At 45.6% G+C, this 23,276-nt stretch overlaps 1 protein-coding gene across 1 annotated transcript in view; it reads right to left on the minus strand.

The window, feature by feature from the left end:
* RGS9 (regulator of G protein signaling 9) overlaps nucleotides 1-23,276 on the minus strand; it is a 714,724-nt gene that overhangs the window by 408,379 nt on the left and 283,069 nt on the right. The window contains exons 6-7 of the mRNA XM_085617281.1: nucleotides 17,090-17,148; nucleotides 4,311-4,387 (exon numbers count right to left, since the gene is read on the minus strand). Coding sequence (XP_085473407.1) covers nucleotides 4,311-4,387; nucleotides 17,090-17,148 — 136 coding nt within the window. The remainder of the gene's footprint in view (nucleotides 1-4,310; nucleotides 4,388-17,089; nucleotides 17,149-23,276) is intronic.

The following is a 23,276-nucleotide window of genomic DNA, read 5'->3' on the forward strand; positions in this document are numbered from 1 at the left end:
CCCTGCACCGACATGCAGTAGAAATCTGGGACCTTCTCGACACCCTGTCGCCAGACGTCGCCTTCCTCACAGAAAATTAGACCAATGCCACCTCCGCCCCTGACATCCCCGACGGATATAAGATCCAGAGGAAGGACCGTCTCAACCACCCGGGAGTAGGACTCGCCATCACTCACAAGAACTCCCTCCGACTCATCACATCCAGCACGAACGACTCATCATCCCCCACGGAACATCTCCATTTCCAGATCCTGACCAACCCCAGAACAACCCTACGCGGCACCCTTGCCTACAAACCTCCCCGACCACGAGCCACGTTCGCCACAACCATCACTGACCTCATTGCCCCCTACGCCATCACCTCCATGGACTACATACTGCTCGGGGACCTGAACTTTCACCTCGACAACCTCAGTGACCCAAACTCCACTGCCCTCTTGGACAACCTCGCCAACACTGAATTGGAGCAGCTCCTCACCAACCCTACCCACAAGGCAAGACACACCCTCAACCCCATCTTCGCAGGAGGGAACAACATCCACTGAAGCCACACTACACATTCCCTCTGGACGGACCACCACTGTGTACACTTCTCCTTCTCTAAACCCACCACACACAAACCTACACCATGTCCCCCTCACAGAAATTTGAGCAAGGTCACCTCAACTCCACCCTCAACCACGCTCCCCCTCCTGCCACGACCGACATCAACTCTGCAGCCAACGAACTCCACAGACAGATCACTGACTGTGCAGACAAGCTCGCCCCTCTCTGGAACTCCAACAGACAGAGCCCATGAAAGCCTCCTGGTTCACCACTGACCTCTGAGAATCCAGACGCACCTGAAGACGTCTCGAGAAAGTATGGAGAAACAGCAAAACCCCAGAAGCACGGACCAGCTACAAGAATGCCATGACAGAATACCACCAACGCATCAGATCCACCAAAAGGAACTTCATCCAGGAAAAGCTCCTAGTCAACCCCAGCAACCCGAAGGAGCTCTTCAGCATCATACAGGAATTCACCAAACCCCCCCAGCAAAGCCTCAGATGTCATGTTCCCCAGAACTCTGCAACAAACTCGGCTCCTACTTCCATCTCAAGATCAAGTCCCTCTACGACAACTTTAAGGAACAGATACTAGAGACCGAAACCACACCGACCTCCAACAACGCCAGCCAACCTACCATCTCCGCCTGGACCCCAGTCACTACAGAAGGCACCATTACAACCATGAAGAGCATTCTCTTAGGAGCCCCCATGTACCCCAGCCCGCCACACATCTTCCACAGAGCCACCGCCGCCATAGCACCCGAACTACGACGAACCATCTACTCTACCTTTGAAACCGGCACTTTCCCCGATTTGGAAACGCGCAGAAGTCAAGCTCCTCCTCAAGAAACCCTCTGCTGACCTGACGGACCTCATTGCTCTCCTCCCTTTCACAGCTAAAGTAACTGAGAAGATCGTCAACATCCCTCTCACCAACTTCATCGAAGCTAACCCCATCCTCGACTCCTCCCAATCAGTATTCCACAGCAACCACAGCACCGATACAGCCCTCCTAGCCGCCACAGACGACATCCATACTCTATTCAACCAGGGCCACACAGCGGCTCTCATCCTACTAGACCTCTCTGCAGCCTTCGACACCGACTCCCACCGCACACGCACCCTCCAGACTCCACAACGCCAGCTTACAGGGAACCGCACTCGACTGGATCCACTCTTTCCTCACCAGCCAAACCCAAAGAATCAGACTCCCCCCTTCTTCTCCGAACCCACAGAGATCAGCTGCGGAGTACCCCAAGGATCATCGCTCAGCCCTACACTCTTCAACATCTTCATGGCCCCACTCGCCACCATCGTCAGACAGCATGGACTCAGCATAGTATCCTAAGCCGATGACACCCAGCTCATCCTCTCCCTCCAGACACCACCAGACTCAGCTTCCAGAAAGGAAGGAAAGACGTTGCATCCTGGATGAGAAGCAGCTGCCTGAAGCTCAACTCAGAAAAGACAGAAGTCCTTGTTCTCGGACCCAACCCCTCTTCATGGGACAACACCTGGTGGCCCACCGCCTTCGGCAACCCCCCCACACCCACAGACCATGCCCGCAACCATGGCATCTCACTCGACTCCTCTCTCACCATGACCTGACAGATAAACACCGTCTCCTCCACGTGCTTCTCCTCCTCCACATCCTCTGCAAGTCCTTCAAATGGATCCCTCCCGAATCAAGAAAGACTGTCACCCACGCACTCATAACCAGCAGATTGGACTACGGAAACGCCCTCTATGCCGGAATCAACAAATCCCTGCTCCAAAAACTCCAGACCACCCTGAACACCGCTTCCAGACTCGTCCTCGGCATCCCACGACAAGATCTCATCACCCAGCACCTACAAGACCTCCACTGGTTCCCCGTCGAAAAGAGAGTGACTTTCAAGCTACTCACCCACACCTACAAATCTGTCCACAACACCAGACCCCAATACCTCAAAGAAAGAGTCTCCTTCTACGCACCCAAGAGAAGTCTCCGCTCCGCCAACCTTGCCCTCGTCGAAATCCCTCGCATCCGCAGAGCCAGAATGGGTGGAAGAACTTACTCCTCCATTGCGGCAAAGACCTGGAACGAAGTCCCCCTCAGCATCAGACGTTCCCTGACACTGCAGTCCTTCAGGAAGAACCTCAAGACCTGGCTCTTTGGGTGAGACGTACTTCAGGATTCCCCCCTCACCCCCAGTGCCTTGAGATCCTCACAGGTGAGTAGCGCGCTCCACAAATCCCTGATTGATTGATTTATTGATTCCGATGACATCATCATATCCAAAACATACTCATTGCAATGTTTGTAACACATGTCAGAATGAAACACAACAGCCAACATGTGCTCACAACATAGTTGCTTCTTCAGGGCCAAACCTTTTCATGTCACAGCAAAAATTTCTAATAGTTCCTTATTGAACTTTCTAATGGTGGAGAATGAAGTCTCTAGTAGTCATGTAGCTCAGACATGAATTGTCAGGAATGCACTTTACATCAAAACGGTTGATCCACAAAAACCCTGAGACAAGGAAATCCAATATCAGTATTTTAATGAAAGAGAAGATCCAATTTGAACCGCATAATGGCAAAAATGTATGTATTTGTTCATGCTGGTGGCCATCAATGTCCAGTGTCTCAGTAAGACCTGAGCTAGTAAAGACGACAGGGCTAGTGGTTAACATTTTTAAAGCAAAGGATGCAGCATAAACTCACATGTGTTACATCAGCATTCAGGAACATAGGTATCAATGAAAATTAATAGATTTGTATTTCATTCCAGTGATTAAAAATAGTCAGTTCCATGCAGATAAAGTACTGTTGCGTTTCAGTCTGTAAAATATCTTTATCGAGCCAGATTCCATTACATTTCTGTGCAATAGAAATAGAGAAAGTCCCAAAGTAATCTACTATAGAAGAAAGAGTTCATCCTGAGTTTGGTATAGAAAACTGAATATAAGGTGTCACAATGCTCTAAAAATATTAATCAAACTTATGAGTCTACTTGTTCAGTTTGTAGTTCATTAAAGAAGTGCGTGGTCATTTTCTTACAAAATCATTCATGAATTCACGTAATATTATTCTATTATTATCCATAGTATAAAATGTTGTTGTTACTTTAAATATCTCCACTTAAATATTGATGACTTTTGCATGTTGCACCTCGCTAATCATCATGGTTTGAAATAAGGGATGAAGTATGGAAACATCAAAGTCAATCATTCTGTGAGACAATTTATTCTCGTAGTATAATGAGCCTGTATATATATTTGCGGCAAATAAAGATGAATGATATATGTTCCACCTTTCTTAGAAGTTCAGAATCCATACGTAACCGTTTTGTCTCATTGTTTTGCCTTCCAAGGGTCACATGGTACTTTTTGAACATTATATGAACACTGTGACCATTCTAACCTCTTATTTTGCCAACTAAATTCACGTGCTAGGTTTCACTGGTCATATAATAAACTATTTATACCATGTATGTTTGTTTCTTACAATCGGTAATTATATCTTGATTTGGGCTTCTCTTACTATTCCTGTTTTACAATAAATCAAATCCAGGTGGATATCCTTCTAGTGAGTCGTTTTAGTGGCCCCACATTCAATGCAGTAATTTGGATCTATGATCGAACGTGTAATGCCTGTGTCATATCTTCATAGAAGGTGCGTGTCTCTGGTCATTTCAGCTGATGCGTATTAGAGAGCACACTCACCTTCCCCAACTCAAACTGGACGCGCCTCCTACAATGTGAATAAACTTACTTGTATTGCTCTTTCGCCTGCATGACAACGAAATCCCACTTGTGGTTGATCTTTGTATTTAGAAAGCTGTAATTTTCCTAAGGAAAAAAAGACATAATATATATGAACGCTGATGATTGTGGACAATGATGAGAATAATGTAATAATGTTTTAGGCAAAAGGCTCGGTGTATGTGTGTTGGTTGTAGAAATTAACTTTGTTGTATGCTATGATACCTTCCTAGAACATCTTTTAACATTTATTGAGGCCCGGTAGGTCAGATAGATAGAGTATCCATGGGACAGAATATCATGACAAGAATATTGAGGGATAAAATCTTGAAAGGTACGTTTGAATAGATTTTCTATACATAACTCCACGCATACATACCTTGGAGATAGATATATATATATATATATATATTCACTGAAAAAACCATAGGTTTCACACACGTTATAGTTAGGAATTATCATTTACAAAACCTTGCAAATTCACTTAAAAAACCATAGGTTTCACACATGTTATAGTTAGCTGTACATTTCACTCGTAAAAAACCAATGAAATTCCACGTTATAGTTAGATCAGGTAACTATAACTTGCGCGCCCACAATAAACTGCTGATGACGTCACATAGTACATCACTCATGACATGGTCAGTGACATCACTTATGACATCAATGATGACATCTGAAATTACACATTGTGGATTGCGGTCGCGCAAGTTATAGTTACCTGATCTAACTATAACGTGGAATTTCATTGTTTTTTTACGAGTGAAATGTACAGCTAACTATAACATGTGTGAAACCTATGGTTTTTTAAGTGAATTTGCAAGGTTTTGTAAATGATAATTCCTAACTATAACGTGTGTGAAACCTATGGTTTTTTCAGTGAATTTGTACGGTTTTTTAAATGCTAAGTTATGTATTTATTTATTTATTTATTTTCTGGGTTTTCACTATGCGCACACCCTTCGCGCACCGAGCGCCCACGTTGCGCAGTCCATGCCGTGCGCACCTCTCCTTTTTTTATGCAGTAACATTTGTTTTTTTCTCCCTTGTGGGTCCTTTAATTTATTTAATAAATGTGATTGCTACTTCTTTATTTATTTATTTTTATTTTTTTTGCCGTGCGCGTACGGTAAGCTTACCGTACGCATACGCGTACGGTAAGCTTACGGTAAGCGCACGGAGCGCGCTTACAGATATATATATTGATTTAAATGCTATTTTCTCAGGACCTACTGAACAGATTTACACCAGACCTACAAAAGGCACATCCTTGACCTGAGGACTACCTCTCTGCCAAATTTCAAGTAATTCTGTTCAGCCGTTCGGGCTGTAGCTGTGTCTAAAGGTCCTATGGAAAAATGCATGGGGAAAACGCGTTTTGGGACCCCCTTTTTTCTCAGCCCCCGCTTGACGAATCCCCCCGAGACTTTCAGGGTAGGAGCGGAGCGTAGCGCCCCATTAGTTTTGAAAATTTCGCGAGGATTCGTCGACCGGTGCCAAAGTTATTCCAAATAGAATGTTGCGGATTTCCTATGGAAACACGGTCCTAACTATAACTATCTACTGGCTACCGCCAGTAGATTATATATATATATATATATATATCAGATCTACCAGCTCCACCAGACTCGAAACTCGTGTTGACGCTTCAAGAAGTTGGTACACGAACCAGTATAAGGTGCAATTTTCTTTATTTGCCCAGAGCGTCGGCCATAACGTTTCGGCTCTCCAAGAGCCTTGATCACATGACTATATATATATATGTGTGTGTGTGTATTCTTCAGAGTATGTTTCATACAATACGCATTTTACAGTGGCATTAGTTGGCTTCCTCCTGCACACTTTACCAAAGTGTACAATAATGCCACAAAAAGAGCATTTTCTATGAAACGCAGGACAGTTTATGTCATTTGCCATGTGTATCTGGCTACCACATCTATAACAACAAGGCTATTTATCATTTAGATTTCTGCTAGGCCCAGTATACTTTTTCATGGGCTTCTTATTACCTTTGTTCCCTGCACTGGGAGCATTTTTGCCACTAGCACCATTCTTGTCTAATACTTTGCACACAGTGGGGCTATTATCGTTATCCTTTTTAACTGCAATTGCACAGCTTTTTAACATTTCCGCTTTCTTTGCAATCGCTATGACCTCATTAAGGGGTGGATCCCCACAAACCCATAACTTCTCTTGTACATTAGTATTGACTGTGTGCATTATAATCTGATCACGAATAAAGTCATCATGAAGGTAGCCAAATTTACAATGTACTGCCAGTTTCTTTAGTGCAGCCACATAGTCTTCAACAGATTCAGTGTTGCTTTGTTTTCTTTGAAATAAATTGTACCTGTCAATGGCAGCCCAAACCAATGGTTGGTAATGACTGTCTAACTTCATCATCTTAAACAAAAGGAACCAGGAGGTATTTTTAAACAGGTCCTGCACAGATGCTCCAAGGCAGTATTGAGCGACACAAAGGTGTGTGGTTCCTAAGGGTGCAGGGGAATGGCAGGTCTTTCTAAAAAGTGCCCTCACACAACCTGAAGGATATCTTGCTTCATTTTTGGGCCTGCTCCTCGTCGGGCCAGCGCTGCACATCCCGACGGGCATCCGCGAAGGGGCTCTTTGGCAGAGATATTTTGTTGATGAAGCCGTAGGGTGAGTGCGGGTGTGTGGGCTAGGTAGTGCAATGAGTGGGAAGGTTAAAATAGGTCTAGGGCAACCCTAACTAATGTATTCCCAGGGAGCACTAGCCTAACTAAAAATAGTGAGCCCCAGCTGGATGTAATCATCCTATAGGGCTAGTGTGGTGCAGGTTTTCTGGGTTTACCTTTAACACTTGAGGCCCACTGGCAAGGATGGGCACAAGATGTCAAGACAATTATTGTGTCTCCACTGTCTGGTGACTAGAAAATCCTACTTTTGTTCTTCCAAACTTCTGTCGCTAAGTTTATTGTGGGTACAGTGGCTGGTCCAAACTGGATTTTAGGGTTACATGGGGCAAGACATTAGGATTACCATAGTATGCTCCACACACACACACACCCAACCCTCAGATCCCAAGTTTAGTGTTGCCGAAGACTTTTTGAATCTTGGAAATGCTCATAGTGGGTAGGGTTGGTGCTGGGAACTTTTACCGCACTGGTTTGGTGGTGCCCAGGAATCATAACGACCCATTATCTTGTGCTAGGCATAAATGTGGCATCTGCAGGTACCAACTTTAGAACACTCCTGAACCCGAGGAGGAGCAGCAGAGGATTGGACCTGCTGTCTATGAGCTAGGAAGAGCCCGGCAGGACTAAATTTGCTCCCTCTTATACCCAGGACAAAGATGTGAACTCCAAGGGTCATAAGAATGACCTCCTGGTAAAGCTACAGGGACACAGCAAGCTGCAAGATGCCTTTCCTACAACTGTCCAGATAACCAATGACAACTAAACCTAGCCTGGTCTGGGCCCTGCTGTTGGCCTTTGCCTGACACTCAGTGAGTCTCTAAGTGCCTTCTCCGGAGGTCCTGGTGTGTGTAGGAATTTACACCTGTGGTGGCTTGAGACTTTAAGTACTAAGTCAGAAGGTAAAATCTTTGACCAGAACAAATCTGGAACAGAACTTAACTACTAGTCCACATGTATTCGAAGGCAGGTCAAGTATGTTAAACTGAAAAGTTTCAAAAATTATAGACGAGAAGACACTAAGGTACAAGGCAGAACAGCCTTTCATGATGGGCTCATGCTTCCTCCCTTTCACAATCTGTATGAGGAACCACCAGTACCTATTATTTGACCCTCAAGTAGCACTTTCATCCCCCGCCTCAATACTCTTGACATTTCGATCTTCAACCAAACTCTACTCCTCTACCCACCTGGAAGTCAATGGGAAATATTAAAATCATAAGGTTTTCACATGTCATAGGAACTGACTGTGGGCTTAGATGGAGTAGAAGGGGTATGCAGGGTCAGCCTGGGACATAAAATAGACCCAGGCACCAAAATAATAGTGTCTTCCATTAGTGAATTACAAAAATAAAAAGTGCCCCATGGTTGCAAATTGGGGCAGTGTTCAACTTCTAAAGATAAGATGTATTGGTGTTTTGCAATGTTTTATCATCAGGGGAATCAACAGTAAAAACCGACCCAGTGAACCATAAAGCAGGCCCACAAAGAGCCAAAAAAAGGCTCACACATTAACCTATCAGACCAGCCCATTAGGCACTGCCTGATTACCGTACAGGCCAGTCCAGCCCTGGGGTTAAGCTCAATACAGAGGAAGTAAAAATAGTGTAACAGTAGGATGTATGGTTTGTGTATGGAACCGACAGGACTGTGGGCCGGCAGCACATCCCATTTCAAGATACATTCACATACTTTATCTTCATGCAGGTCTTTTTTTACATGGTTGGGCACTGGCAAATGTTGCCAAAGTATTGTTTATTTACCCACTGAATTTAGCAGAAAATAATTGCCACACTGGAGGACTGTTTTAGATAAAGGGCCTGAACACTCCAAGAGAAGGGTTGTATGACAGAGGCACGCATAGCTAAACCACGCGTGCCTCTACCACGCATCCCAAACCACAAATGTGTCTTAAACAGGCATTCCTTTACCATGAATGCCTTTATCACACAATTACTTTGTAAAGGCATGAGGGGTAAGGTGGTGTGGTGGTTACCCTGACCCCCTCTCCCTGCCCTAAGCCCTAAAATTCTGTCCCCCCTACCTCACACCAACTGAGGCCTAAAACCTGCCCTACACTTAAAACTACCCTTTCCCCTTCCCCTTCCCCTGAGGCCTAAAACCCGGACCCCCACCATAAACTACCCAGACCCCCCCCCCACCCTGAGCCCTAAACCTCACCAGTGCTGTCCGTAAAACTACCCCAAACTCTTCCACTGCAATGAGGCTTAAAACCCTGCCCCCAATTAAAAAAAATACCCAGACTGTCCCGGCCATGAGCGCTAAAACCGCTCCCTACTCCTAATAACTGCCCCCAAACACAGCCCTTAAAACTACCTAACTCCACCCCCCGCACTGAGCCCTAAAACCCTGCCCATCCTAAACACTAGACCACTATCTGCCTCATATGCGTGGTTAAGGCAGATGATTGGCTTCGGAAAGCTGGTGGTTATGCTTGCGGGGAAACGGCATGCGGGGCCCTGCCCACATTGTTCCGACTGTTTCCCCCAGGGAGTTCATTCCAAGTGGGATACTGCTCCGGGCCATTACTGGTAGCCTGGTGTCTCCGGACCAGAATATTTGAGGGCCAGAGACACCTGCCCCAGTTCACTGGGTGCGGATCTGCATCTGATTAAACCGCTACAGTTACCATGGCCCCAGGCCGAACCAGCTGCACCAAGGGGAGAGTAGACAATACTCCTCCAGACTGCCCCAATCATTTGTCCTGGCCTGCCCTGACACCCCGCACTCCCCTGTGTCCGACCAGTACCACCACTCCAGCTGCCATCTTCCACTCCGCCTGCTCTGAGCAGGCAGAAAATGTCAGTGAATTTGTGCCCAGAATAGGAAAAATTCAGCAGAAAAGAACACAGTAGTCCAGAGTTCAACTGGTTATTCCCCATTCCAGGGACACAAACATTTAATTGTTGTTCTTTGTCTGTGATAGTAGCCAGAATCAGAGTCCAAACCTATCGGCATTTAAAACTATTTTCTTAGCACAAAATGCACCCTCGGGTCCAAAATCGGCATGAGGATGCACTTTGCACTATGAAATAGTGCTAAATGCACTAGAACACAAATACTAAATGTACACCCGCTGTAGGATTTTTTCGTCCCAACTCAGAAGCGGCTCCTCCGCTAAGGCGGAGGAGCGTCGCCCCACTGCCTTTCAGCACGGCAAAGAAGGAAAAATAAAAGGATAATAAAGCAATGCTATTATCATTTTATTTTTCCGTGCTGAGGCAGTTTTATGGGGCAAGGCCTGGCTGGGCAGTGCAGGGGGAGGACTGGTGGCACACTCCTAAGTGCGCTTGAATGTTCCCCTCCCAGGATTGCAGCATTGTGATTGGCTATGGGGAACCTGGAAGCCCTAGTGCTTCCTGCTGCCTGTACGAACAGAAGACAGGAAGAGGACGGAAGAAAAGCGGCGGTCGGCCAGTCCGCCGACCGGCATATAAGTGATCTTTTTTATTCTTTTTTTTCCCCCCATTAACCCCTTCCCCCTCCTCCCCGCCGCACTACTGCTTTGTGAGAACAGCTGTGACTGCCCCAAATAACTCTTAATTACTCCAAGAGAAGTAACCGCGTAATTATTGGCAATTCTGCATCAAAGAATAACTCGGAATTACTGAAATTACTCTGATTACTATAGTGCAATCGAAATTCCGACTAGGCCTAAGAATCAGCAAACCTTTCAACGAACAAAAAGGCCTACATTTGTGGGGAGGCAAATGGACAAATAGCATTGAGACAATGCTGCGTGTGGACATGCTCTTTCGGTTCATCGCTATAACTGATGCCTATCCGATCTCTGACTCAAGCTAACGACAAGTGCGGATCTCAATGTGTACACGAGCCATTAGTTTGCACATTAAAGGTACACGACACCGCAGATTTTAGAAACAAGGCTTCAATCACTGGGTTATATGCTGAAATATGCCAACTAGTTATACGACTACAAAAATCTGTGCACACCTTAGAGGTATAGAAAGCTGGAGCCTAACGTTGCAGTTAATTATACAGTAAAACTGCAGCGACCTATGTGTCAAATAATGCAGTCTAATTGCAGTTGTGAGGACAACATAATAACACCATGTTTCATGTTGACACAACTGAAATAAATGTGTGGTGTGAAAGTGTGTGCAATTGAGATTCTGCCATCACCAACAGCCAACAATGTTCTCTATATTAGAGCTGACAGGCTGTACATGTCCATTATTATGGGCTGCTGCATTCTAGTCATACATTTCAGAAGTAAGTGCTAGTTTGAAAAACATAGTGGGAGACAAGTTGAAATCCCAATTTAGGCAGGTGATGTATCTGGATAGCATGGGATTGGTCTGATTGCTTGATTATCTGAGTTTGATTGGTTTTGATCACTCCATTGGGACACCCCGAGTCACAAAATCCCCGCCACTAACTTGCCACATTCTGAAAACGCAATTTCCTTGCATCCCACTTCTTAGGGAAAGTAACACAGGGGTTAGTAGCGCCAAGTAACATCTCTCTATTTTCCTTGTAGGGGTAACCACATCAATGGGTGTTGAACGTACGGTAATAAGTGAACAATGCAACATTGAATATGAAAGAAAAAGTGCTAATGCCACAGGGAGGATGCAACAGTCCTCTTTACTCATCTTTAATCTGTTTCCACCTAGTGCACGCTATGGATTTCCGCAAGAGACCAACAAATATTTTGGGAAGTTGGTGTGTGGGAGATTTGATCTGATTATAAATCGCTAAATCACAGAAATCAATGTGAGGGTAAATCATTTACTTGAAATTCTAAAGAAGGGTACACCTCACTATCTAGGACATCAGGCTGAACACACTGTCCAAAGTTTGGCACTACTCACAGTCTGTTATTTTCAACTGGAAATCATAATATAGGTAAAGCATCGTTGTTGGACGTGGCCCTTTTTGGCAGGTTCATCCCTAAACTTTTTGCCTACTCCTAGCCTTTTCTGTGACCTGGTGTTGATGGTTTTAGGCCTCTGGGCACTTTAGCACTGCTGTCCAGTGTAAAGTGCGTGCACTCTCTGTATTACATTTGGTAAGATTGTCCTGCCCTCCCATAGGAATGCATTGGGGATTCCCTGATCAGTGTGTCAGTGGTATTTCCTGATATGAGAGGGGCAGTGTGGTCAAATTTAGTATATTTGGAATTGTAACAATAAATGCTGTGCAATGGTGTGCACAGATTTATTATGATTATTTTAGAAATGCCACTTTTAGAAGTTGGCATTTCTGTGTACTATGTGCCTGCCTGCCTGATGTGAATTGCATGTCTGGCTTGTGAGTGACAGGGGCTGGGAGGTGTGTGTGGCTCCAGGAGGGGCAGGGGGAGTCAGCACTAGGCTGAATAGGACATCTGCATTGGGAGTAGTGGGAGGAGTAATCCCCTGACCCTGAATAGATCTGTGCCTAGCCTGTACAAAGCTGGCTCCACCCCCTGTGGTGTGTCTGATCACCTAGCCCCCACCTGACAAAGGGGAAGAGGAGCTTGGAAAACAAAGTGTTCCAATTCCCCCCTGAATCAGTTGCATCTGGTTCCCCCAAGCCCTGCACTGCAGACAAAGAGATTGTGTGGTATAAATATAGGGGCTGTGACCCTATGAATTTGTTCTTCTCTGTTCTATGCTGGTGTGCTGTTCCTGACCAGGGGGCGTGCTGCTGCTGGGGCCCAGGAGGAACCGCCATGGGGGCTTACCTCCCTGCTGGAGGGCCCTGTGTGCTGGCCTCCCTGAGCCCAGCTATGCCCCATGGACCTGGAGGAACTTTTGCTTGGACTCATTCTTTTAAGATGCAGGACTTTTTGAACTTCTAGCGCATTGTGAGCGCTGTGCTTTATTTCTTCAATTTCCCAAAGAGAGGAAAAGCGTGGGCTGCTCAGCGCTGAGCTGCAGCCCTTTGAGAGGGAATCCCCATCGAAGGCATTCCCCCCTGATGCTAAGGAGCGGGTGCCCACCCCGCATTGGGAATTGTTGGCGGGGTGCCCACCCCACGTTCTGAGTATTGGCGGGGGCCAACCCCGCTTATGAGTTTCATTTTTGAGGCGGGTGCCGACCCCGCACTATGGCGCTAGAGGAGAATCACCGCTGTGGCCTGGCGTGACCAGGAAGCCAGGCAGCCTTGCCTGACTGTGGGCGGGGCATAAGGCGGAAGCTGCGGCCGGAGAGGAAGTTCCGCCGCTGGAGATCCGTCCGGAGCCTTGCAGGCTCCACGTTGAAGTAAGGGGAGATCCCTATGCCCGCTGCAGAGGATCCCCGGCGCCTGTCCCCAGTCCAGGGGAGGCCGGAGAAGATCCGCGGGATGAGCTGGCGAGAGAGGAGACTTCTCCCCACAAGAGCCGGTGAGTGAGGGATCTATGTTGGTTGTGCCAATCGAGGCACAGTGTCAGTGCCCATTTTCTGAGCGGCCCCGCCTGATAGAAGGCCGCTCCAACGAGGGGGCATATTTGTTGTTAGAGGGCCCAGAGGAACCTGTGCTTTCCCCAGTTTGGCTATGTTTTCACAGTTGCCCCGCTTGACAGTGAGCAACTGCAACGATGGGGGGCAATTTTATTTAGAGAGCCCCAGTGGGGCACCGAGGGCACAGTCGTGCCTGGGCCCATTTACTTTGTTCTCAGCTGCGCCGCACCAGCGCGGGCAGCTGCAATGTTTTGGCATATTTGTTCAAAGGGCACAGTGAGTGCCTAGGCCCACGTTCTGCATCACAACTGCACAGCAATTAGAGACAGCTGCAATGTTTAGGCCAACATTTCTTTGGGGGCATTTGTTTAGTGAGACAGGAGTGAGACACTCCTCTGCCCCAGCGCATCTGCGCACTTGTGGTTTCTACTGCATTGGCAGCCCTGACATTATGGACATAGGGCATTTGAGGCCTCTGATAAGGCCTATTGGCCAGGGGGACTGTTAGGTTGATAGGGCGCCAGGCCCTAATCTGATTTAGGTGGTGCGCAGGAAATGTGATTCATGTACTGTGATTTATGCACCCTGATTTATGCCTCTAATGTGGTTTATGTATGAGGTTATTTGCATACTGTGGTTTATGCTTGTGAGGTTATCCTGTTCTGTGATTTATACCCCTAATGTGAGTTATGCTTAGGAGGTTATGGTCTAATATTTTTAGGCTTATGAGGTTGGCGCATAATGTATTTTACGCCTGAAGTGATACTGTGCATAATATGGTTTATTTTGCAGGATGATGCTAGGACAGAGTTTGCCAGTAATTACTGGTTGTGTTCTACGTTTATTATATGTTCTACATCTAATATTTTCACTTTGTGATGGTTCTGACAGTGGCCCAATTGACCCTGTCATGTGTATATAATCCCCTGTAAATAGTTCCTAGTGCCAGTTGGCACGATGTATATTGTGTGATTACTATTCTCATGTGTTTATGATAATACAAAGGCTATTTTTATATATAAGCTTGTGTGGAGTTCCTTTTGTGGTGTGCCTAGTATGTTGCTGCTGTGTGTGTGCTGCGCAAACGGTTTACACATTGCCTCCAGGATAATCCTGACTGCTCGTGCCAAGCTACCAAGGGGGTGAGCAGGGGTTATCTTTGGCGTGTAACACGCCCTGACTAGAGTGGTGGTTTCTGCCTGGCTTTGTTGCAAGCCTTAGCCAACCAGAAATCCCTTTTCTTACAATCGTTTAACTCTATAGAGAGAGGCTGCTACAGTTCACTCTCACTCCCATTCCACCGGTCCTGGAGGAGATCAAATAATCCAGTGCATCCAGATAACGAGGAGGAAAACAGGGAGTGTAAATCAGGATTTCAAAAACAAAAATATCTTGATACAAGAATACTATAGCAAGAATCTAAATATCAAAAATATTTTAATGGTAAGTATTGATAGGTAAGTATAAAGTTAGAATTCATAACTCCACATCTACGTACTTTGAATATATCTTCAGCACTTCAAGGTACTTGTATGTGTAGTTAGGTATTTGAACTCTTTTCATATATATATAAACTCGCCTTCTCAATATATATTTTTTAAATATTTTTTATTGCAATTTTCAATCGTAACAATGGCATGACATGCATGTGAGAGCACAAAGGTATCCAATAACAGTCAAACAGGACAAGTTCATCCAATGATACAGTAAGTGGTAGTGCCATGCAGCCATCAAATGCTGATATAGCGACTCTTAACGTACACACACAGACTGCAAAATGTAAGTGTAAGTAGTATCCCATACAAGCCATTATCAGTCCCACAGCATGGGACAATCCACTAAGATAAGATCACAAGCAGGCAATACGAAAACCCTGAGCACTCATCTTGATTCTTCCCTGTGAATCGCTTCCCTCTCAGACTCTGCCCACTTCGTCAGCTGCTTCCTCCATCTATACAGGTCGGGGCCACCGACAGATTTCCAACTCATCGTCAGCTGTCTACGGGCAAGTACAAGCATCTAATCCATAAATCTATCTGCTACCTTTCGGATGGCCCTGCGACTGTTCAGACCCAGCAGGCACAGCTGCGGAGTACAGTCAAAACGCCTATCTGTAGCCTGACGAATAACCTGCACCACAGTAGTCCAGTACACCACCAAATTCAGACAAGACCATATCATGTGGTAAAATCCTTCATCCCCCATGCGGCCTCTGGGCCATGTCACAGAGAAACATGGCATATAAAAGTCTGGGGGTGAGGTATGCCCTATGCAAATAATAAAACTGGATGAGTTTGAAGCGGGCATTGCTGGACACATTGGGGGTTAGCTCAAGTGTATTCTTCCATGCCAATCTATCAAGCGAGGGCCTTCTATCCGCCACTAACCACTGGTGCAGCTGCGACAAATCTGGTTGAGCCCCCTTCAGTAGAGACCTATAGAGCAATATGATCGCCCTCGTTCTTCCCATTATGAGGAACAAGTAACACAAGCCCTAATGTTCTGGGGGTACATATGGCTGGCGTTCCGTCGCCAAGAAATGTAGTAATGACACCGGACACCGAAGCCTTCAGGAACAGGAGTTTATTCACGACAAACAGTTCCTCAGAGCGACATGCGAGCATGTTCCACCAACGCCAGCCAAGGACCAACTGACATCACTGGAACGACCCGGCACAAACATTCTAACCGACAGAATCAGGGGACTGGACGCAGCCAAGTCCAAAAAGGTAACAATGACATCACTACATTCTGCTGAACCTCGCCCCCACCCTTCCCATCAAGTCCCCATGCAGCACGAAGTGACCCACCGGAATGTCATATGTCCCTCTCAGGTATAGAAAAGAACTAACTTTACCGCCCTGCAAACAGATCACCCAGTGCGATCACCCCCTTCTCCTTCCACTGGTGGATTCCAACCCATCCTCCCATGTGTTACCAGTACCGAATTATCGTCAAAGGAAGTTTGCAGGTGTACGGAGTCCTGGTGCACATTCTCTGTAACACCTGCGCCCACACATAACGCGCTGTTCTAACCAACACATTCCCACTACGCACCATTGTACAGGTTATAATAAAATTCTAGTCAGAAGAGCTTTGGGCTGTAGCCCATGTTCTCATTGTCCTGCCAAATCCCAGAATACCGACGGCCACCGAGCCACCCATTGTAGCTGAATGGCTGGATAATAAAGCTCGTATTCCGGTGTCGCCAATCTACCATCACCAACTGGCAAATGCAATTTGCGCTGCACCACTCGATGCCTCGAGGATTCCCAATATAATGTAAGAAGAATACTATCAAAGTCCCGAAAAAAATGCCTGTGGGAGGGCCACCAACAAGTATAGGAGCTGTGGCAGAGCTACCATCTTAGAGACAGTTATCCGCCCACTGATCAACAATGGCAAAGCACTCCAATAGGTTACCGACCACCTCAGAGCAGGACAGCCCTAGCAAAATACCCCTCGTAAAGTAATTCTTCAGTACAATAAATGTTGACTCCCAAGTAACGAATAGTAACTGGTTCCCAATGAAGTGTTGGCACTGCTGTATTGAGCCAGACATCCCATGCATCATTTCACAGTGGGTTTGCACAGGAACCATGGGAGCCTCCATGGTTGATTTTCTCTACAAGAAATTGACAACTAATAACTGATGCATGAAGATAAATGTTACATTGTAAGGACTAAATATGCTTGTACTGTACCTTTTCATATTCTTCTAAGAATCCTTTTTTCCGAATATTTTTCTTCGCCAAGTAAATTGCTAGAAAAGGAAAAACACCAAGTGTCACATTTTGTAAAAGTGAACAAAAGTTGCTGGCTCTCATTTCATCACATACTAGACTTTGTGAGTAACTAATTTTGTGCAAGACCGCTAAGTGCAATTTTCAGATAATTCTCTGAAAGGGACTCGCAGTTCATTGAGTAGCTCATGTTAGGTTGATGGTGAATCATCGAAGCTCTGCAGACTCCATAATTGCATCAGATGGGCATATTCACTGCAATATGATTCTGCAGACGAGGAGAAGCAAGGAAGAATGGAATTCTGCCCACAAGATGAACATTACTCCGTGTGTTCCGCAGATTACGTTAGAATGGAATTAAGTCCATTATGCTTCCAGGCAGAACATTTTAAGCAGCTCTGCTGGGTTTTCCTTAAGGGATGCAGCATCGTTTTTCCTGGTTCTCCTGGTATCTCCTTACCTCTCCTGCTTCCTCATTCATTACCTGCCAGCCAGACGCCTAAGGCCAGATACCCAAAAATGCACTGTTAATAGGCCAATGAGATGATAGTGTTTTTCATGAAGCCACCTGCAGCCCCTCTGTCTTATTCCCCCTTTTTTACTATCAAAGAACCTCCTGCACCACCTCTCCTGCGCGGCATAGTGCCTTCAGAAGAACACTTTACAAATGATCAGAATGTGTTACAGTTAGTTGTGTCATGTCAACCCATATTGGGGGTTTTATATTGTTTTTTTAATCGCATTTTTAAATGTGCCTCTGCCACTTCTTTAAAACATATTTATTGTTATTTCTAATTCTGTTTTTATGTATATGTGTGTTTTTTTTGTCTTGTCCACACTTTTATCATCTAAAGTGATCGAAATAAAGTAAATTTGAGGATGATGACAAATGATCAGTGCAACTTAGCCCATGGAAGATTCTTCCAGAGATGCTCCCACTTTTCTTGTCACCAGGGAATGGATTCGTATGGACAATTGAGGTCCAAGCATGATCCATGTTTAACTGGTCAATCGTGTCCATGTGACTCTGTCTGCCAATGACACAGTGTGCAAGCGCGCTGACTGGATGGGTAGCCAGGTGATGATAGACTCCTGGTAGTAATGTCAATCTTACGCCCTCCTTTAGTGTTGAGAGGGTAGGGCACTCTGCCATAAATGTGCCGCAGTACCCTGTCTGCCAAACTGCCGGTCGACCCCCTCTATTATAGTCGAGTGGACAGGTATGTTTCTGTTGGCTGTGTTCTTTTGGCTCCGCCGACAGAAACCTTACATGGACGGCCTGAGAGACTTGTGGCCGTCGGTGTAAGTACCCCAGTGCTTCTTCTTCCCTACAGTTTTTGTGTTCAGGACAGTCAAGGAAAGCCTACAGGCGTCGAAAGAAAAATAAGTGGACAGAACTATATCTCAGAAGGAGCAGTGGTGGTAGTGGAAGGGAATTAGGCAAGATACACCATTTATCTTAAATAACCATAATGCAAACATTTATATCTAGTGATGGCTGAGTGAGCAATGTTATAACGATATATTTCCTTGAGTATTTTTTCCTTGTCTTTCTTTCCTGCTCCTCTGCAAAAATGCATATCATATCTGAGTACTGGTTACATTATGTCAACTCCTGCTCTTCAAAGGTACAAAACAATAAAGCTAAGTAATCTCATCTGAGAAATATTGTTATAAAGCATTCATGCTGCATAGTATGTTACCCCCTGTTACTTTCATTTTGGACACTGGACCACTGCTGTGGACAGAGTCCTGCTAAACAAGTTCAAGTCTCATGAACCTTGACAAAATGGTGTGTCTTTGTTTTCCAAGTGCACTCTTACTGCTGTCGCAGTGCAAGATCTTGACCCCGGGGCATGCAAACATTTTTATAAAAATAGCCCACGGAAAGACAACAGTAAACGTACAGGCCACTGTATCTATTCCATCTGTTCCGGTATTGAGTTCTTTTCATATTGATTCTGTAGAACGCGGGTGGGTTCTAGGCAGGCGTGTCCCTTGACGAATGTGTGACGACAGAGTCCGCCCACCTCTATGGCTCTATAGAGCCCTGATATGAGCTGGGCCCCTGGAATTATACGATCGTTTGGCAATTTTTGCAAAATTAGAGATTTGCCGCATTTTCCACATAATCCAACATCTGCTGCATAATCTGCATATTTAACAAAAAAATGTTTTGCTTCTAGCTCCAACGGTTCAAAAGTTACTTGAAATGTAATGAACTGTGTTACCACACAGTGGAAGGCTCTTTGCAAAGTTGGACTGCACACCTTTCTGTTGCTATATTTGGGTGCTAAACTGGTATTTATGAGGTGCAACCAATGCACAGAGAGTGTTACCACATTTAATAATGATGAAATGATACTGTTACAAAATGTGCCGTGTTATGCCGCATAATTTGCCTTTTCTTGCTACAAAATATACTCAACCCTGCTGCATAATTTGGCCCTCTCCTGTTGCATGAATCCAGTGCCATGGAAATAAACTCTGAGAAACTTACCCCTGACAAGAATATGCATTATGGTCAGTAAGCATGGCATGCAAGCATGAATGAGGTGTGAATTAGATTTATTTATTTTCAAGCAAAAACTAGTGCAAGATACACAGAGATACAAATCTTAATAGGCAGCAGTAGAAGGGATCTATTAATTTTGTTGGTCCTGAAGAAAGCAATTTGACCGTAAGGTATTAAATAAGTAGCTGAAACATGTAGACTTTGGTTGATGAGGAGCCCATAGTAACTCCATATACATCGAACTGCCAGTTTTTAATCTTACCTGAGGATTCAGAAAGAAAGAAAGGATTGAACATACTGGATTCCTAAAGTCTAGTTTAGCCCCAGATTCCACTCCAAGAAAACACAAAAAGTGCTCCATTAGTTTTTTAGGTCTCGGCTGCGAAGGCTGCGCTTGCACAGTCTAGCTCTGAGATTTAATGACTTGGAGAAGAGGGGCTTGAACCCGCCCCTCTTCTCCCCTGTTCTCCATTGGCTGGCCTCTTGAATGCTGGCCAGCCATTGGAGAAGAGGTCAGTCATTCAGATTAGGCCCCGTCCTTTTCGGATCGGGGGGGCGTGTTTTTTGCAAGAAGTCTCAAGGAGGAGATAACAGCAAAACACGCCCCCGAATCCGAAAACGACGCTGCGTTTCTCCGAGGCATTTCTGCTTTGCCTCGGAGAAAGGCGGTGGTGTGCCTTTTGCTCTGCCTTGTTATATTTAACCCGGCAAAATGTTAAACACATGGTTCTCTTAGAAGAAGGAAAAACATTGCAACGCTCTCTATTTTTAACCACATGTGTTAAACAGTTTAATTTACTGGACGCGCTGCATTCTGGCGAGTTTTTGTTGCTGCTAATGTCACTTCGGAACACAGTGTAAACGTCTATATCACATGCGCGGAAGAACAGCCAAACAAGCCGTAACTAGATTAATGGCAAACACCGACGCATTGATTTAATCCAATTTTAAAATGGGAAAAATCACGCCGACGCGGTGTGGGAAACATCTGCTTTTTACACGGACAGTCTGGGTGAACTCTTTTAACACTGATGTTTTTATGTACACCATTTCTGGAAGAGGTGCCAAATTCGAAAATAATTGATTTAAATGAATAGCAGGCGTTCATTGTGGGGGTTCCAACTGCACGGATGGGTTAGCAATTCATTCGTGCCTTGCAAAGTCCTGGCGCCACCACACACCCACCCCCCACTCTTCGACACTTTCCTTGATCCGCGCCCCCCACCTCAGAGATGGTCCGCTCCCCGCTCCAGCAGGCACCTTCCCCACCCCGGCTCCCACCCGTTCAGCCGTTTCTGATCCAATTCACAACGCTCTCGCAAAGATGTTTAATCCTATTTAAACGCAGCCACGTTTTTCGAAGCGTAGAAATTTAAAATGAAGGGCTGCGATCCCGGGCGCGCGCAATTAAAGTTAACATTTCGCAGAGCGTGGTAAAGGAGCGAGTCAGACTGAGGGGGGAGGGGGGTTAGAGAAGGCCAAGTGTAAAATAAACATTATAATCTGCAAGGAGAAATGTTTGTTTTCTGGGACAATATGGGTTGCGAGAGGCAGAGCTGAGAGCCAGGCATGCGCTTGGAAGCATCAGAAATCCGCACGCGCTTTGACCTGCAGGGAAAGCCCTGCCAGGCTGGTGCGCCTACATGACACCCTGTTTTCATATAGCGCTTCATAGACGAGTGGATAATTACTACAGACGTGGTAAATCCTTTTCTCGCACATGCCGGAGTTATGACTTTCCTCTCTCTTTTCGCACCCGTTACATACTCGCTGCTTCCATAAATGTTTCATCCACTTAACATGTTGTTGCAGAAAGAGTCACCGACATTCTGTTACATTTCGGGGCAAAACTTGTAACGGGCGTTAGTCCTGGCATCCAATAAATCGAAAAAAACTTGATATTGGAATTTATGGATACAGTTATTAATGTCTCAAACACCGGACCACTCGTAGCGAGGACATTCGTGATTTAAATAGAAGAGGTTTCTATTTTCCAGTATCATGAGCCTCACTTTACAGGACATCGGGATGAAGAAAAGTTGAGTCGGCATTTTTGAGGCGCAAAATCACAAGTTAAGCTCACTGAAGATGTCAGCAGCGAGCGTTTAACTCGCATCGCTCTCTTGCAGACTGTAAGCACTGGTGCGGAGCTTGGCAAGGCCTGACCAGCCACATATCAGGGCCTCGGCGTCCAGCAAGAGCAGAGTCCCTACTCGGAGGGGCCCCTCTGACGCCTGGCACGCCAGCCCTTTACCCAGGCAGAAGCCTGTCTGCACCCTGCCCATGCCAGAGCTCCCAGCGCGGCTCCAAAAACAGCAGCAGCCCGGCCAGAAAGCATTTACAATGCAACGGTCTCGGCATTGTTAAAGTTAGAGCTATTGGCATTGCTCATGACAATGCCGTTTCTTTAAATGTTTTAAAAACATAAACAAAAATAATGTCATGAGCAATGCCAATAGCTCTAACTTTACCAATGCCGAGACCATTGCATTGTAAATGCTTGTTTAACATTGAGCCCACCCTAGGTGAGGACCTAGTGATGACGCATGAAACTGACTAACCCTAGTGGTGAGGGTCCTTCTAACAAAATGGGGATGTCCCTACTGGATCACTAAGGGAGACTTTTGTAAAGAATGTAAGTGGGTTCCCCCTCATGGATTTATAGATAAAATAGATAGGAAGTGTAGCGAAAGCAAGCTTAACCTTCTCTCCCCCCTTCCTTGGAAATATTACAAGATGTTTCACACACTTCAAAATGAATTACAAGAAGTTTAGAGAGATGCACAGCCTCCTCACAGCCTTTATCCAGGACTCATGTCTCATGCAGATAAACATAAATCAATACTGGATATTGAATTTTGATCACAAGATTGGTAGTAGTGATCATCTTCATTTCATTCAATTTGAATTCTATGGTTAGTTTGACCCAATATCCAAAGGGCACAGGCTGACCTTGGGTGCTGCCCTGATACTTGCCAAAGAGTAGCCGTGCCATCATCGAGCTCTTCTCAAAACGAGGGGCATTCTGGACTCTCTGTCTCTGGTGCTCTGGGGAATATTCTAGAGAGGTGCCTGCAGAAGTTGTTACAATAATTTGGAATATTCCGTTTTATGAGGATTTTAGTGCCAACCAATAGTCTCCCAAATCACAAATTATATCACACTGTGGTAACGGTGGACATCTAGGCTGTGGCGAGGTTTGTAGAGAGTGGATTAGGATCAGCTACCTATGGCATATAATTTGCTGCTTTGAAACTTATATCTGGCCTACTAGCACTTGAGAACCAGCGTGGAACAGAAGAAAGAAAACACTTTCCCTGCCTGCTATGTCAGAAAACCCATGGCTGGCCGTAAGAGGAACATTGGAAAAGTTACTTCTACCTCTACTTGTATCTTTGTCCTCAGGACCTGTTTCAAGAACTTAAACCCTGCTAAGGACAGCGTCCTGCCTACTGGAGGAACTTGCTTCTTGACCGCTTAATGTCAAGGAGGGTTGAGAGGAATCAGTGACTAAAGAGGTAATGACCAGCGCATGAGCTGTGGGACACACATTCCAGAACTGAAAGTTCCAGAAGGCCAAGATGACGTTGGGACATCTCAGCAACAAACGGGCATCTTCGTTGGATGACCCCA

Source organism: Triturus cristatus, chromosome 7, assembly GCF_964204655.1.
Source record: "Triturus cristatus chromosome 7, aTriCri1.1, whole genome shotgun sequence".
In the NCBI taxonomy this organism is placed as follows: Eukaryota; Metazoa; Chordata; class Amphibia; order Caudata; family Salamandridae; genus Triturus; species Triturus cristatus.